A 16,906-nucleotide genomic window follows, 5' to 3' on the forward strand; every position below is an offset into this window, starting at 1 on the left:
CCTTGAACTTGGCCGGTTTAAGATGGGGATGGAGTATCCAGCATTTGTCTTTAGTATGACCTCGCTTCTTGCAATGGTCGCATATCCACACCTTCCTATCCTCTTGCTTGTATACTCCTTTGTTGGCCGTAGCAAGCTCCCCCTTACCGCTAAACAAGTCGAGTGATCCTTGTTCCTTTTGGATTTGAGAACAAATGTCTTCAAAGGAGGGTAGTTTGTCAGCCCTAAGGATGTGCTTCAAGAGGTCATTGAAGGATGGATTCAAGGTGAGGAGGAGGCCAAAGACCTTGTCTTGCTCCTTCCTTTCACTCAGTACCGCCGGATCGAGTGTACTTGGCCTCAACATATCGAGTTCAGACCATAATGCTCGAAACTTACCAAGGTGCTTAGTGAACTCCAAATCATCTTGATGGAGCTCATTAATAGCCTTCTTGACTTCAAACACTCGAGTCAAGTTAGAGACATTACCATAAACATTTTTAAGCGTTTCCCAAAGCTCCTTGGCCGTCTCACAGTAGGAGTATGCTTCAAGGATTGGTGTGTCGAGAGAGTTTTGGAGAACAGATAGGACCACTTGGTCTTCTTGAAACCACTTGGCCTTCCTCTCGCTCTCTTCCTCTACTTCCACCTCGGAAGCGCGCTCTTCTTCTCCTTTGAGGTTTTGCTTTGGAACATAGTCGGCTTCGACATGGCTCCAAAGGCCACGACCTCCAAGGGCGGTTCTTGTGGTTCTTGTCCACAGCAAATAGTTTGTTCCTTTGAGAACAACCGGTGTAGTGATTGGCTTCGAGTTCTCCATCGCCAAGTGCTATGGACCGCTGGATAAACTCTTTGTCCGGTGGGTAAACACGAAGTAGGCGAGATACAGTGATGGCGAAGAGAAGAATGTGAGTATAGGAATAGAATAGAAGAGTTGGTTGGTCAAGAACGACAACCAAGCTCTGATACCATGTTAGAATTAGTGGAAGAGAATGGTAGTATTAGAGAGAGTATGGTGAAGAACAAAGAGAATGTCTAGCTAAGTGTATTCGATTAGAATAGTTCAAATACAACATGTGGCTACACCCTTAAATAGGCGGCCAAGACTAGGTTAAATCCCTACCCTTTTACACAAATAGAAACATAAGATAGAGACATATAGAGAGAGGTAAGGGTGCGCTCCCAAGTGTTGATAGTGACATTAGAGAGGTCAACTTGCATACACTCACACGTGAGTCCTTCTTCCCTCTACACCTCCAACGGCTACAAGAAGTGTTCTCGATCCTTCTTATGGGCTGTTGATGGACCGAACTCCTCTTCTCCTCTTATGTATCTCATTACATTTGGCCTGGCCTTATTGTAGAGTTGTACGGACGTCCGTACGGTACGGACACGCCCTTGGCCACGGACACGCCCTTGGCCCTAACATGATCGGCCATGGTCAATACAGATGACCAATAAAAAAAAACAAAAAATTAAACACTTACACAATAAGATTTCAATTAGTTTAAATTTATATATTAAATCTCTATTGACACGTGGTTAAAAGTGGTTAGAGATTAGTCTTACATTCCACATTTAGCCTTAGAAAATATGTAGAAATTATCCTTAAATTTATAATTAAAGATAACTTTAAAATTTATGATAAAATAGAGATCGTAAATTGAAGATAACTATAAAATTTAAGATAAAAAAAAAAATACCCTAAGCCAGGGCTCAATATAAGGCATACCGAGCAGCAAAGCAAATCAACAACAAAGACTCTCAAAGCTTGATATGGGACATGGAGAAGAAGTTGCTAAACAGTTGACTCCGACATCAATGGATTGTCTTTCTGATGATCTCCTTCTCCAAATCTTATCCTTCCTTCCCACAAAACAAGCTGTTTCAACCTCTGTTCTCTCCAAGAGGTGGAGAGCTCTGTTTGCTTTCACTCACAATTTTGGCTTCGACACTTACATCTTTTGCCACCCGAGAAATAATAAACGATATAAATATGAGACTAGTGAAGACATGCGAAAGAGATTCAATGATTTTGTGGACAGAACATTGGCTTTGCAATTGCAAGGGGGTAACAATATAAACAAGTTCTCACTTAAACTTTGTAAATATTATAAAGTTGAACAAGGTGACGTTGACCGATGGATATGTTATGCCCTGGAACACGGTGTCTCTGATCTTCATCTACACATAAGAAATACGTGGATGTTTTCAATCCCATCCAAAGTCTTCACCAGCACAACACTTGTTAAGCTATCATTGGAAATACCATTGTCAGACTTCCCAAACGTTCCGGATGCATCTCTCCCAGCACTAAAGGTTCTCTTTCTTCGTTCAATCAGGTTTAAGGATGATCAATTATCTAATTTGCTTCTCCCTGCTTGCCCTGTACTTGAAGACTTAACCATACGATATCCCCGGTTTACTCCAAATTATTCAAACGTCATATCCAGCAAAACCATTAAGAAACTCTCCGTTATCTTTGGCCATCGCAATGGTGATTCTGTTTCCAGAATAATTTCATTTGACACCCCTAACGTTGTCGACTTCTTTTACTCTGATTATCTTGGGAATGAATCTCCGCAATGTCGTTTCAATTCACTTGCCAAAGCTACATTGGACTTTGAATTATTAAAAGCTGACAAGCAACCGAATGTGAGGGATCTCATCAGTGGGATACGCAATGTCAAGACCCTTCACTTGACTTCTTATGCTGTCGAGGTTAGTTTCCGTGTGTAGATTGGTCTCATCATCTTTTTGATTAGAAACAGGATAACATTTATTGTGTGTGTGTTTCAGGTGATTTCAGTAAGCTGCAAAGATGGATTACCCGTGTTCAACAACCTCGTTGATTTAGTCTTTTCTAGTAAAGAAGAAGGTTGGAAATTGCTTCTGCCACGTCTGCTACATCGGTCTCCAAATCTTAAAACTCTGATTCTCTCGGTATGATAAAAAATCAAACCCTGAACAAATCTTACTTTATATTTATCTCACTATGGCATGACATTATCCTCTTGATGCTTCAGGGTCTGGATTGTTTCCCATGTAGACGGCATCGGTTTACTAGTATTCCCCGGAATAACCGAATAATTATGTTGCGTATCATCAAGTATAAAGGATATGTAAGCGAGCTGAAACACGTTAGACATTTCTTACAGAATATGGAGTGTCTTGAAGTGTTGAAAGTCCACGTTTCACCTTCAATGGACGACACCAAAAAGAAGCAACTCACTGAGGACCTTTTGAAGCTTCCAACAGCTTCCTCCAAGCTCAAGATACAAGTCATGTGATCATCACATGCATTAATCATAAGTTATTGTATTTCTTTAAAAATTAATGATTTTACCTATTGTTTTGTTTTAGTTAGTGGTTTCTGAGCTATATTGCTCTAAAAGCGATGGCTTATTGAACAAGAAAAATTAGCTTATTATTAGTTACCATTTAAATTTTAGGGGTTTCTGAGCTTGTATTGGTCCATAAGCTATGGCTTATTGATCAACTTTGGTTACTTTTATGTTAAAGAATAACGTATTTTCCAAGCGTAAGGGGTACAATGCTTGATTTTTTAATTCTTGTTTGATCTGCTGCCAAAGTCTCAATGTCTCTTGTTTATTGCACATCTCCTGTTTCAAGCTAGCTAGTGTGTTTTGCTGGGAAACTACAATCTCAGCTATTTTTTTTTTATCTCTGTGTAAACCGAACCAATCTGAGAAATCAAAAAGATTCTTTACATAGTGTATTACAAAAAAAAAAAGCAAATGCGTCTGCACACAAGAATCTCAATATCTCATCATGAAGAAACTTAGAACTGGTAAACACAGTCTTCAAGGCTCCACAACTTAGGATCCAGTCCAGCACTCTTGCTTTCTTCGTCTTCCCCACAAACAGAGCCTTCATTAGATTTGATTAAACCAGGTACGCAACCCGAGACTGTCAAGAATGGGATACTGAGCCACAGCCACTGATTCCTTTCTTCCGTAAGAAGATGTACAATTTTGCATGTCCAGGCTTTTAAGTTGTTGTAACTCAACATCCTCTTCTCCTCCCCAAACAAACATCAACAACTTTATGTTCTTTATAGCCACCAAGGCATGTTTCTCAGCAATGTTTCATCTGATGATATATATATATATATATATATATATATATATATATGGGCAGAATTCTCATTTTAGATGCATCTCTATTTATATCCTTTTTTATATATTGCCATATTGGGTTTTTAAATTATATTTTAGGTTCTTTTGTTAAATTTTTTAGAGAAAATAATTAATGCATTAGAGGCCGATTGGTAACGACTAATCGACTTTGACTGCAAAAACGTTTGCTATAAAAATTTTAACTGTTAAAACTTTGTCAATTAATCTACGTCACAATCTAAACCGACATAAATCATGTAACAAGGAATTGGCCGTTGTTAATCTAATGATTTGTTACAAACCGACTGAAATTTCATTGAGAATTTGTTTAAAATATATTTTTTGATATATCCCTATTCAAAAATGCCGCTTCTTGGCCATTTTCATTTTTTTACTCTTTTAATTTTTAATGATTATTTTACCCATACTTGAAAAATATTTAAGTCAACAAAATGAAAAAACAAAATTTTTCAGCCAAATAATTTCGGACATATTTTCTCACCAAAAATTTTTTGGAAAAAAATTTCCGCCAAAAAGAATTTACAAGGCATTTTTTTCAGCCAAACACTAATTATAAATTAACTCCAATGTTGGTAACCCAAATCGGAATTTACAAGGCTTTTATAAGGTTTTAAAAGATTTAAAAATTTTGGCGGAAAAATCCAATTTCGTAATTTTGGTTGGAATTTTTTTTTAATTTTTTTGCAGGAATTTTTTCGATTTTTGACGGGAAATTTTTTGATTTTGGCGGGAAATTATTTTGATTTTGGTGACTGTACATTCTTAATATCACTCAAAGAAAAGTTTTTTTTTGGACAAACGTATGGTTTCATTCATTCAAAATCAACCAGTACAAGAGTAAGAGATTAGAATCTCATAGTTTAGCATAATACAGAGAATGGTTTTCCCCAAAGCCGTACAGAAGGAAACATAAAACATCAAGTAATGATCCATGAGAGCTTTGAAGCAAGTACTTAAAGGTAGCTTGGGACAAGTGAGATCATGGTTGCTTGAGAGATCATCCTACTCAAAGAAAAGTTAATTTGATCATTTTGTACATAAAAAGAAGTAGTTTTGAAAATGGTCAACATAGAGGGGTCTTTTTGAAAATGTAAAATCAAAGGATTAGATTTTAGTTGATTTTGGTTTAATTAAATCCTGATTTAATCTAATTAAACCAAAAACCCCTAATCTCCTTCGTAAAGTCACGCCTACTCTCTATGTTTTTGCTATTGTCGACATTGTTATGAGGGAGAAGGAGAGAAAGAGAGAGAACTCTTGGTTATTTGGTGTAAAGGAGGAAGAGAGGGAGATCAAACTTTTTTCTTAGAGTAAAGAGAGAAACAGAGCTGCGAGTGTTTGGGAGAAAGAGGATCTGACTGCCCAAATCGTTCGGAAGGTATTGGTTTTTGGTAGGGTTGTAGCTAAGACATTTTCCTAGACTCTCCTTTCTAGAAAAGTGAATTTGAGTTAATATTCTAGAAGATATCAAGACATTTTTTCTCAGTCGCGGATTGAGACTAGCAAGTGTTTCGAGCTGGGTTCATCTCAGATCTGAACGTATCATGCAACATAACTTATAATTAATTAGCAATAAAGCAAACTTAAATGCTTTATCAATGGGCATTCAACTTGACCTTAATTAGAAACATTCTTTAGTCTCATTTTCTTAAATGCTTTATCAATTTGTACTTTGTAGTATCACTATACAATGTAGTGTGGCCAAATTAAGATGCACAAATACTTTTGCGGAGTAATGATACAACAGTACAGTCAGTATACGACACAAAACCACACCAACTCTCTCCTGTGAAAACCAAGAAAAAAGGACTAAACCAAATCAACACACAACAAACATGAAATGAAACAGAAGACCAAAGCGTCTGCACAAGAATCTCATCATGAAGAAACTTAGAACTGATAAACACAATCTTTCAAGGCTCCACAATATTAGGATCCAACCCTCTCGCCTTCCTCGTCTTCCCCACAAACAGATCCTTGGATTTGATCAAACCAGGAAGGCAACCCGAGACTGTCAAGAATGGGAACTGAGCCACTGATTCCTTTCTTCCTAAAGATATTATGGCAATATCTGGACCAGGCTTGTAACTCGACATCTTCTTCTCGTTCCCACCAGACATTAACAGCTTTATGTTCTTTGTAGCCACAGAGGCGTGTTTCTCAGCAATGTAGCCTTGTTTCATCTCCTGTCATAGGAATCATATATTCAGCTGATATGTTATAGTAACTAAAGAAAGAAGAAAACATTCTGATAGTACTAAATATGGCATGCACTTACCGGGACATCAGTAATATCACCAATTGCGAATACATTCTTGCGACCCTTAACTCTCAAGTACTCATCAACCATCAGCCTTCCTTTGCCATCCAAGTTATCTTTCAGAACAGTTCCTTTAAGCCATTCTGAAGACAAAGGTTTTCCAATGCAAAGGAAGTGGCAATCAGCGTGTATCGTTTCACCTCCTGATGTTTTGTATGTTTTATTTCCGTCCGAAGCTGAATTAAAATCAACCCTTTGGTTCAATAGCACTTCAACTCTCTTGGATTTCATCCAATCCAATGCCTTGTCTGCAGCTTTTTGGCCAACAAACTCCAGCAATCTCGGTCCATTGTGTACAATAGTAACCTTCTTCTCAGGGAAATCGACAGCTATTTCCGCAGCAAGCTCCACTCCCGACGGGCCTCCACCAACAATCAGAATCGACTCAGAGGACTTGATCTTCTCATACTCTGCAACCAAATAGTTCCAAGTGTAAGAAAACATAAACCAAACCATCCATAGTTCCTCGGATACAATTCGACTCTTCTACGGCCAATTCGGCTCCCGGATACTCAAATCACATTCTAATGTCAAAATAGGCCATACCAAGTTCTACATCCTAATTCACAAAGCTTATTTACGCACAAGAACTCAATATGTAAGCTAATAGTTAGCACAGGACAGAGTACGCTTGCTTCATACTTGAAGCATTCTCAAAACAACTCAAGGAACAGAAACACGAGAAAACAAACAACAAAACTTGTGCAGATCGAAGAAAGATCATATACCTGCTTGGTATTGAGAAAGCTTCTCTTGCCTAGTTTTGGGAAGCACATCATTGTGACCAGTAGCAATGACAAGATAATCATAACCAAGGACAAGCCCATCAGCGGTAACAACATCAGTGTCTGTGATATTAACAGCAGGAGAAGTCACAGCACGACCGTTTTGTAAATACTTCTTGTGGTTTATCACTGATCTTTCAGCAAAAGATGGCTCCACCATTGACCTTAAACTTGCCCATGTAATCTCAAAATACTCCTTCCTATTATTATTACCAAACACATATTACTAATCAAATTAAGCCATGTCCTAATTAGGGTTAATCAAAGATTAAGACAAAATAAAATCACAGTTTATTCTGTGATCTAAGATTAAAACGATGATTAAGAATTAGTTAAACAAGCTTACGGATCGATGAGGGTGAGATCGGAATCGAACTGAAGCAATTTAGAGGTAAGAGAGCCGGCGACTCCGCCGCCGATAACCACCACTCTCCGCCCCTTTGATGATTCAGATTCTGTTCTTTCCATATCTTCGCGATTTCAAATCCAACTTGTTAAAATGAAAACTTCTCGAATTCTCCAATTTCGATTTCAACTACATACATACATACATACCCACTCAGCTGTATTAAATAGGTGTATTAAAGTTGATGGAGAGGAGGAATAAAAACTTAATTGTGTGTGGTTAACGTGTTTGAGTGACGTCAAGCGACGTCCCCCACGGCGGAAGGATCCTGCCGTGTTTCCCTTCCCCCTGATCCTCACTCGTTGCAAATTTCTTAATTTTTTCAAATGGGCTTTTCAACTTGGGATATAGGCCCAGTAGTGGCCTGAATTTAAGCGGGAACATCTTTGTTGACTTTTCTTTTTCTTCTTTTTATCTGCAATCGTTCCTGCCCCGGTTAATACAGTGGTTATTCAACCGTTTGGTAACATTTACCACATAAAAGTCAACAGTAAAAAGTCAATTTTTTTTTATTTACCGCATATTTTTACTGGTATGATTTTCAAGAAAAAAAAAAAAGAAGAAGATTAGACTGTGAAAATAATAAATGCTTTGCGAATTGGACGCAAAAAAAAAAGAGTATTACAAAGGTCAAAGACATTAGCGTATAAATATCCGATAAGATTTGTACTATAAATTTGTTGGATTGTAATACTTCTAGTTCTACTATTAGAAGAAAACAAAATAAAATCTCTATCTATTATTACTTTCTCTCCCATACTATTATTTTCCTTCATATCATTTAAATTTATTTATTTACTAGATACACTATTATATAAATAAAACAACTATAAATATACGAGGTTGAATGGAATGACAAATGTATAAGTTAACCTATAAAGGCTACAAGTCTACAACCCACATGAATCAATCTAGATAAGCTATATAGACATACACAAATATGGATTTGACCTTAAAATCCAAATATCTTGACCCAAATACATCCTAAACTTTTGGTTTCAATCACCATTGACATATCTACGTATGATCTATCACATTTTTTTGAAAGATCTAAAAAAGGAAAAAAAAAACTGATTTAAAGCTCTTATTTATATTGCTCCATGTCCCATTGTCAAAGATGTTTTAAAAGTTTTTTTTTTGGTTCCATTTTGTTAGATTTGTTTTCCAATTTTAAATGCCTCATTTAATTTAATTTGGTGTTTAATGATTTTTAATATTCTACTGTATTTCCTTTTATTGTTGATTTTTTTTTTCTGATTCAATACAAATGATGTTTTCATTGCAAAAAAAAAGACAAAAGAAAAATACAATTAATGTAATTATTAAACTTTGTGTGTTTTAATTAGAGAATCTTATATATATTTAGAGAGAGAGATAATATATAGTGGAACAGTCGAACAGAGGTAGAGGGGTATAATCAAATTAATTTAGATATTGAACAAAAAAAAATACTACGTATATATATAGACAGTATAAAGGATTTTGTCACGTTGAGAGATCGGCCACGTCATTAAGAGAATAAAATAATATCCAATCAATTATTGTTAGTAACAGTGGTGTAGAGAGACAAGCAGATAAGCAGGTATCGTTTCCATTAAAACAGCTGGATTTGTCGGCTCTCTCTCCCATTATTGTATTTATTTCACATTAAATTTTTATTTCTTTAAAAACACACTTAGGTATGGAAATTAAACAAATAATCCTCATCATTTCAGTATTTTCACATTTTCTGGTTTTCAACAAAGTATATACAGTAAAAGTAAAATTCAATAGTAGCTAGTACTATCTTGATTAAATATTTAAAGTTATCCTAAATGTTAAATACACTCAATCCAAAAAGTATTAAAACTGATCATATACTTTAAATAACAATTAGTACAGTATTAGTTAAAATACTACATTTTTTTTTGTAAAATATCCCCTTAGGGAAACACCTCAAAATACCACATATTGTTTTCCCCAATAATACCACAATTTATTTTTTGATAGACTTTTTTTTTTCCTTACAACAGATAAATATTAAATTTTGATAAAGTATTTACAACACATAATTAGTTAAAATACTAAATTTGGAGTTTTAACAAATATCTTAAAATATCCATTTAAAAAAAATTACTATATAAGTTTTTTTATTATAGAAAATTCTTTTACAACCGATTTTTTTATTAAAGGTCTAATGAATTTTTTAAGTTAATTTAGGAAAACAAAAAAAGTCATAATATGGTCATTTATATCTTTTAAATGCAAACCTATAATTACCAAATATGTATGGAAAATCTTTAAACTACATAGTATGTATCTAGTTAGCTATTATTGATGTAATGAATAAATCTAATTAGTAAGAAAACACGTTGATTAATTTACGTTTTTTTTTTTATCAAACGATTAATTTAGTTTTAACTTACCAACTTATTGACAAAATAACTTAAATTGACTTAACTACTCTCCTAATCTCGTCTCGTCACGTCAAACCTACAACAACCAAAAATAAAAATAAAAATAAAAATATTTTTACTCTGAATCACATTTTTTTTTTTGTGTTTTGTTTGTTCCCTTGTAGATTCGTACTCTGCAAGTGAACTAAAACACAGAAGACGAAAGAGACGAGACGACGAATCCAGAATCAGAGAGAAAGGCTTCAGTACAAATTTGGATCTGACTTTTTGATTTTGCGGCGGTTCAAGTTCAATGCTTTAATAAACATCGAGCAGTTTCGAATCTCTGGGGAAAACGAAGCGTGTAGGTTAGGGGAAAACAACAAGTGCTTAAGATTACGTTGAAGAGAAGCAAGTTCTTATAATCGCGATTTGAAGAGAAGCAAGTGTTTTTGGTAGAGCGATGGAGTCACGAATGGATCAGTATGAGCTTATGGAACAGATCGGGAGAGGAGCCTTTGGTGCCGCCATTTTAGTTCATCATAAAGCTGAGAGAAAGAAGTAAATTTGAGATTTTTCATCCATTGTATCTATAATTTTTTTTTAAACTCTTTTCTTTGAAGATAGATTTGATTTTTTTTTTTTGTATTGGTGTGTGTTTTAGGTATGTTTTGAAGAAGATCAGATTAGCTAGACAAACGGAACGTTGCCGGAGATCTGCTCATCAAGAGGTGAAATTTGAATCGTCTTTTTCGAGATTTCGAAAACGGTTTAGTTCTTGATTTTTGTGTGTTTTGACAACATTGGTGAGTTTTTATAGATGGCTTTGATTGCAAGAGTTCAGCATCCTTATATTGTGGAGTTTAAAGAAGCTTGGGTTGAGAAAGTAAGTTTTATAGTTGATTTATTGTTTTATTTTTCTGGTTTTTAAGGAGATTTAGTTATTTTGACATGAGCTTTGATTTGGGAAATGCAGGGTTGCTATGTTTGTATTGTCACTGGATACTGTGAAGGAGGAGACATGTGAGTTTTACTTTCTCTAAAGATTTTGTAGTTAACTTGTCCTTTTTTTTTTTTTTGTTCCTTTTTGTTGTTTAGTTCACAGAAGTCAAAGAATATGTTTTAAATCAAATGGTTTTGGTTACAGGGCTGAGTTGATGAAAAAGTCAAATGGTGTTTATTTTCCTGAGGAGGTACTTACTTTTCACCTGGAAGTTTCTCTAATAAATATGATTTAGGTGATTGATTTGATTAGTACTAGTCATGGTGATTTTGTTGTTCCTTTTTATGCAGAAACTCTGCAAGTGGTTTACTCAATTATTATTGGCGGTTGAGTATCTGCATTCTAACTATGTTCTTCATCGTGATCTTAAGGTAAAAAAACTATGGCAATGGTAGTTGTCTGAATTACTGTGTTATGCTTAATTTTTTATGGACTTATTTGTGAAGTCTGTTCTTGCCAGTGTTCCAACATTTTCCTTACAAAAGATCAAGACGTCCGCCTTGGTACGTTTTTGATTTATGATCCACCTAATTTGACCTGCAACAGAATGTAAGCGGATTTTTAAATAATTATGTTTCATCTTGTGTTCATGTGTTGTCTGCAGGGGACTTTGGCCTTGCCAAAACAATGAAGGCGGATGACCTAACTTCCTCGGTATGTTGTAAAAGTCTATGTAATATGTGTATGTAAAGAACGAATTAGTCCTGGTAGTGCGTAGGTTTCGGCGTTGTTAGCCTACAGCTTGTATTTACGGCACATTAGCAATTGAACACATTTGATATGGGTTATGCCGGTTATGCCAACAAACTTTGATGCATGAAGATTGCTTCTTTTCAACAAATGAATATTAGGAATTCTGCATCAAAATAGATAATATGTTACTAAGGTTTATAACAGTCACGGGTTACTTCTCTTATTGCATAGCACAAGAACATAATAATTATTCTTAGGATTGCTCTCAAGTTTCTGAACTGATACATAGTGTGATAGCATTGATGTTTATGACTCATGGGATTTTATATGTAGGTTGTTGGAACTCCAAACTACATGTGCCCGGAACTGCTTGCTGATATCCCTTATGGTTTTAAATCAGATATCTGGTCGCTAGGTATATGCAACTCTATCCTCTGTAACGCCTAAGAATTTTGTTATTGCCATTGAAGCTAAGACTCTTATGTTATTGAACAGGCTGTTGTATATATGAAATGGCTGCATATCGACCTGCTTTCAAAGCTTTTGTAAGTCTTTTTTTAAGTTCACTTAGACAGTCTAAATATTTCTTGTTTGTAACATTCCTACGAGAAGTTTATGTCTTTTGAACAGTAGAAAATTGTTAAGAGCTATAATATGGACTTGTGTGTATTACCGAATTTTATGCCTCAAACAGATCTAGAAACCCCTGCATTTGATCTCTTCAAAGTACCTTAGTAAGGTGACCTTACGGAATTTGCTTTTATGTGCTATATGGTTTCAGGATATGGCAGGGCTTATAAGTAAGGTTAATCGTTCCTCAATAGGTCCATTGCCACCGTGCTATTCACCATCTTTGTAAGATTCTTTTTATTAATCTGAAGCCTAGTCTGTTCTTCTATATTTCTTGATTTGACACTTTGCCTTGTCCATTAATACCATCCCTAAGATATGAGCTTTTATAAATATGTACTCTGAAATATTTATAACATGGCAGATATACAATAACATGTTATATAACATTTCTCTCCTTTTTTGTTTTGCTCTGTTTGATACTGCAGAAAAGCACTCATCAAGGGGATGTTAAGGAAGAACCCCGAGTATCGGCCAAACGTATGATTTTTCTAGGACCAGAAACTGTCTGCTTAATGGCATTTATCCTCCAGAATGGAAATTAACTAATCATAATTTTTTTCCTTCATTTCTGTTCAGGCCTCCGATATTTTGAAGCATCCTTATTTGCAGCCATATGTTGAGCAGTACCGTCCAACCCTTTCTGCAGCGTCTATAACTCCAGAAAAGCCTCTTAATTCTCGCGAGGGCCGGAGGAGTATGGCTGAAAGCCAGAACAGCAATAGTTCAAGTGAAAAAGATAACTTCTATGTGAGTGACAAAAATATCCGATATGTGGTTCCAAGTAATGGTACTAAAGTCTCTGAGACAGATTCAGCTTCAATCGATGATGAAGACACCCTCGAGCATGTGCAACAACCAGCTGAAAATGACAATCTCCAGAGTGTTTCAGCAGCGAAACCAGATGGCCATGGGATTTTAAAGCCCGTACAGAGTGACCAGCGACCAGACATTATTCAACCAAGGCACCCAAAAACTATCAGAAACATCATGATGGTTTTGAAAGAAGAGAAAGCTAGAGAAAATGGTTCACCCATGAGATCTAACCGAGGGAGACCTTCTAGTGTTCCAACTCAGAAGAATAATATTGAAACTCCATCAAAGATTCCCAAACTCAGTGACGTTGCTCATGGCTCCAATACTAACGTAAATACGCCTATCCCACCTTCAAAGCTAGCTCCTGATTCCGCAAGGGCTCCAGGATCAATACCGCCAAAGCATCATGTATATTCTCTCTCTCTCGCTCTCTAGTTCCCAACTTTTGTTGATATTCTAAGGATTTCGTTTGACAAATTCGTGTTGCAGATGCCAGTGATTGACTCTTCTCCAAAACTTAAGTCTAGAAGCGACAGAACTTCACCATCTCCTGCTGCTAAACAGGAGGCCGAAGAGGTAATGTCAATTAAGCGAAGGCAAAGAACACCTCCTACTTTACCAAGAAGACCGTCTTTGATAGCGCAGCAGTCAAGACAATTAGGAGCAGATATTCCAAATATGGCAGCCAAGGACACCATGAAGCAACATCCACCTGTGCCGTCAGAGTCTGAAACTAATTCTCATCAATCTCGTGTCCATGCTTCCCCTGTGAATACGCCGGAGCCAAAGAGAACCTCTGTCGGATCTTCCAAAGGAATGCAGAGTGAAAGCAGCAACTCAATATCGTCTTCGTTGTCCATGCAGGCATTTGAGCTCTGTGATGATGCTTCGACCCCATATATCGACACGTCAGAACATACAACTCCTGATGACCACAGAAGATCCTGTCACAGTGAATACTCGTCTTCATTTCCAGAAATCTCCTCAGAGATGATGATCCGCAGAGAAGAACACAGCACCAGTATGCGGCTAAACGAAACTCCTGACACTGTTTCCGATGTTCAAAACACTATTGCCTATCGTCATCATCCAGAAGAAAGCTCGCCCACTCTGCAGAAAAATGATAGCCCTGCAACAATGCAGAGCTACGAGCCTAATGCATCACAACGACACCACGGTGATGACAAATTCACAGTCAAAGAATTCATCTCCTCTGTTCCTACAGCTGCACCTATTCCTTTGCATGTAGGACCATCCCACCAAGTGAATTCCCACTCAGATAACAAAACAAGCTCCCACCAAATGCAAGTGAATTCCCACTCGGATAACAAAGCATGCCTTGTGTCTCAGAACTCAGCTCTTGAGCAGAACAACAATCCTTCCCATCTTCATCCAGTTGTTGATGATTTCATACATGTTATCCGACACAGCAGCTTCCGTGTAGGGAGCGACCAGCCAGTCATGGAAAGTGTTGAAGTCGGTGTACAGACCGTCGACATGGGGAAACTCATAAACGTTGTGAGAGATGAAATGGAGGTGAGAAAAGTACCAACTCCCTCGGAATCACCCACCACTAGATCGATCATTTCAGAGCCTGACTCAAGAACTGAGACCCGCCCTGAAGTACCAGATCCCATCACCAACTACTCAGAAACAAAGAGCTTTAACTCCTGCTCTGATTCTTCACCAGCTGAGACAAGACCCAACTCATTCATGCCTGATGAGGAAACAACTCCGGCTCCAGCTGTGAAAGAGACATTGGACATCAAGTCGTTCAGACAGAGAGCAGAGGCGCTTGAAGGTCTATTGGAACTATCTGCGGATTTGCTGGAACAGAGCAGGCTCGAAGAGCTAGCCATTGTGTTGCAGCCGTTCGGGAAGAACAAAGTTTCGCCTAGAGAAACCGCTATTTGGTTGGCAAAGAGTCTTAAAGGAATGATGATCGAAGACATCAATAATAATAACAGTGGCAGCTCCAGAAATGTATCATGAAGGTAAAGTAACATACAAGCATTTACAACCAAACTCTCTTCTTTGTTACTTGTTTTCTATAAAGTTCATATTTTCATAAAGTAACAATTCACTCAGTAAAAAGAATCACAAACAACAAAACACATCCATTTCGAAATTTTGAAAGTACAGCCACCGTTATCGATGTTAAGTGTTTCCAATATTGTATATACAGACTCTGGGATTATTGGTTGATTATTTGTTCCTCTTCATCTTTCTGTTTATAATCGACTCATTGACTGTTGCAACATTTTCATCTAAATCGACGATATGGATATAGCAGAATCATGTCATGGCACTCCATTTCGTTCTTTTAGTGAATCTTGCATTGGTCTCCTCGCGACAAACTAGTTACCCGGTGATTTGCTAAACTAATTTTCAGATAAGATACAAGAATCAACTACGCAACACCTTGCCTAAGCTCAACTCTGTTAATACTATCTTGGTGGGAGATCTTGTACACCCGATGAACCATCATTACCGTATGTTTTTTTTTGTTTTTTTTTACCTTTCCACTCTGATAACATCATAGACTTCTATTGGATTCTCTGGTGATGGAGAAATTCGGGAAACTTATTTTTACACGCTAATTTAATCCAACACTAGAGAATGCACATGTGAGTTGAGCTTTAAATTTATGAAACCTTAAATAATCTACAAATGCATGGAGTTAAAGATCGATCCACAAAGACTTGAAGATTGCACCCCATAGATACAAGATTCAAACTAATCTAGAGAAGATATGATTTGTTTTTGATTGTTTTAAAAGCTAAAAAGCGCAAAAAGACTAGAATGCAAGAAGTAAAACCAAATAAAAGCATGAGTTTGAATCGCGTTCATGGTCCAAGAAGTAAAACCAAATCAACAATGAACGCGAACCTCGTAAATATGAATAATTCCCTTCCGTGGTCTTAATCACTTCACTAATCACCTAATTACCATAATCGTTTGTGTGCAATTAGATTAATAAGGACCATTAATCAATAACAAGTCCAATTATCATAATTTTTTTGTGTGCAATTAAATGAAAATTTCATATGTGCAATTAATTGGAATTACATATGTTGCGGTTATCCCCTGTGTATTTTCATAATCTTAATAGAAAATCTTACATGTAAAAAATACACAGATTGTATATATAAATAAGTCTCTAGCTAGTTATAGTGGCACCTTTTTGTAGGGTGGTCCATAAAAAACTATACGTAAATAAATTTGTTTGACTTGATAAAAATATATCGGTCTTTACTAATGAAAAAAAAAATCTACAAATTTGTTCTTAAAATTTATAATGAATTATTCTATAGCTATTTTCTTTATAAATAACAATGATTAATGATATTTTTTTTTTGGTTTTGAAATAACTACCGTTATTTTTTAATAAATTTGAGAAAAAATCTCGAAGTTTTGAAATACTTGGATATTTTTGAGTAGTTTGGACATATTCAGATATTAAAATTTTGAGTTTGGGAATTCTGAATAATCTAAATTCGTATCCGAAATATCCGATCCGAACCTAAAATCTATAAATACTTGAATGTTCAAAATACCTTATCTAAACCTCGAACGAATACCCAAATACCCAAATGCCCACCCATTTCACAATTTGTAAATTTAAATTATTAAAAAGGATGCTAAAGTATGTTGCATATTATAAACTTACAGTTAAAATTTCTCAAAACTACATTGTGTTAGGGCGAATATTCTTCTAATCAATAATTATTATTCAGAA

At 36.1% G+C, this 16,906-nt stretch overlaps 3 protein-coding genes across 3 annotated transcripts; 2 read left to right on the forward strand and 1 right to left on the reverse strand.

Annotated features, from left to right (window-relative positions):
* LOC104783746 (putative F-box protein At3g44060) lies at positions 1,749 to 3,347 on the forward strand. The gene is made up of 3 exons (XM_010508862.2): positions 1,749 to 2,700; positions 2,779 to 2,922; positions 3,006 to 3,347. Exons 1-3 carry the CDS (start codon positions 1,756 to 1,758, stop codon positions 3,267 to 3,269), a joined length of 1,353 nt encoding a protein of 450 aa, XP_010507164.1. The 5' UTR covers positions 1,749 to 1,755; the 3' UTR covers positions 3,270 to 3,347.
* LOC109124608 (apoptosis-inducing factor homolog A-like) lies at positions 5,833 to 7,951 on the reverse strand. The gene is made up of 4 exons (XM_010504773.2): positions 7,591 to 7,951; positions 7,188 to 7,444; positions 6,418 to 6,869; positions 5,833 to 6,325 (listed from the first exon to the last, which is right to left on the reverse strand). The coding sequence occupies exons 1-4, from the start codon at positions 7,710 to 7,712 to the stop codon at positions 6,053 to 6,055; spliced, it is 1,104 nt and encodes a 367-aa protein (XP_010503075.1). The 5' UTR covers positions 7,713 to 7,951; the 3' UTR covers positions 5,833 to 6,052.
* Positions 10,113 to 15,375, forward strand: LOC104780273 (serine/threonine-protein kinase Nek5-like). The gene is made up of 14 exons (XM_010504774.2): positions 10,113 to 10,586; positions 10,690 to 10,756; positions 10,846 to 10,911; positions 11,002 to 11,048; positions 11,173 to 11,218; positions 11,319 to 11,399; positions 11,489 to 11,531; positions 11,633 to 11,682; positions 12,055 to 12,136; positions 12,217 to 12,266; positions 12,503 to 12,576; positions 12,780 to 12,831; positions 12,931 to 13,575; positions 13,657 to 15,375. The coding sequence occupies exons 1-14, from the start codon at positions 10,489 to 10,491 to the stop codon at positions 15,157 to 15,159; spliced, it is 2,904 nt and encodes a 967-aa protein (XP_010503076.1). The 5' UTR covers positions 10,113 to 10,488; the 3' UTR covers positions 15,160 to 15,375.

This window comes from Camelina sativa, chromosome 4 (genome assembly GCF_000633955.1).
Source record: "Camelina sativa cultivar DH55 chromosome 4, Cs, whole genome shotgun sequence".
In the NCBI taxonomy this organism is placed as follows: domain Eukaryota; kingdom Viridiplantae; phylum Streptophyta; class Magnoliopsida; order Brassicales; family Brassicaceae; genus Camelina; species Camelina sativa.

What these genes read in the sequence shown, in the direction of transcription:
- LOC104783746 (XM_010508862.2), top strand. Translation starts at nt 1,756, where the DNA reads ATGGGACATGGAGAAGAAGTTGCTAAACAGTTGACTCCGACATCAATG. An exon ending in TGACTTCTTATGCTGTCGAG is followed by an intron (nt 2,701 to 2,778) that starts GTTAGTTTCCGT and finishes TGTGTGTTTCAG; the next exon opens with GTGATTTCAGTAAGCTGCAA. An exon ending in TTAAAACTCTGATTCTCTCG is followed by an intron (nt 2,923 to 3,005) that starts GTATGATAAAAA and finishes TTGATGCTTCAG; the next exon opens with GGTCTGGATTGTTTCCCATG.
- LOC109124608 (XM_010504773.2), bottom strand. Translation starts at nt 7,712, where the DNA reads ATGGAAAGAACAGAATCTGAATCATCAAAGGGGCGGAGAGTGGTGGTT. An exon ending in GCTTTCTCAATACCAAGCAG is followed by an intron (nt 6,870 to 7,187) that starts GTATATGATCTT and finishes ATTTGGTTGCAG; the next exon opens with AGTATGAGAAGATCAAGTCC. An exon ending in GTGATATTACTGATGTCCCG is followed by an intron (nt 6,326 to 6,417) that starts GTAAGTGCATGC and finishes TTCCTATGACAG; the next exon opens with GAGATGAAACAAGGCTACAT.
- LOC104780273 (XM_010504774.2), top strand. Translation starts at nt 10,489, where the DNA reads ATGGAGTCACGAATGGATCAGTATGAGCTTATGGAACAGATCGGGAGA. An exon ending in AGATCAAGACGTCCGCCTTG is followed by an intron (nt 11,532 to 11,632) that starts GTACGTTTTTGA and finishes TGTTGTCTGCAG; the next exon opens with GGGACTTTGGCCTTGCCAAA. An exon ending in CAATACCGCCAAAGCATCAT is followed by an intron (nt 13,576 to 13,656) that starts GTATATTCTCTC and finishes TTCGTGTTGCAG; the next exon opens with ATGCCAGTGATTGACTCTTC.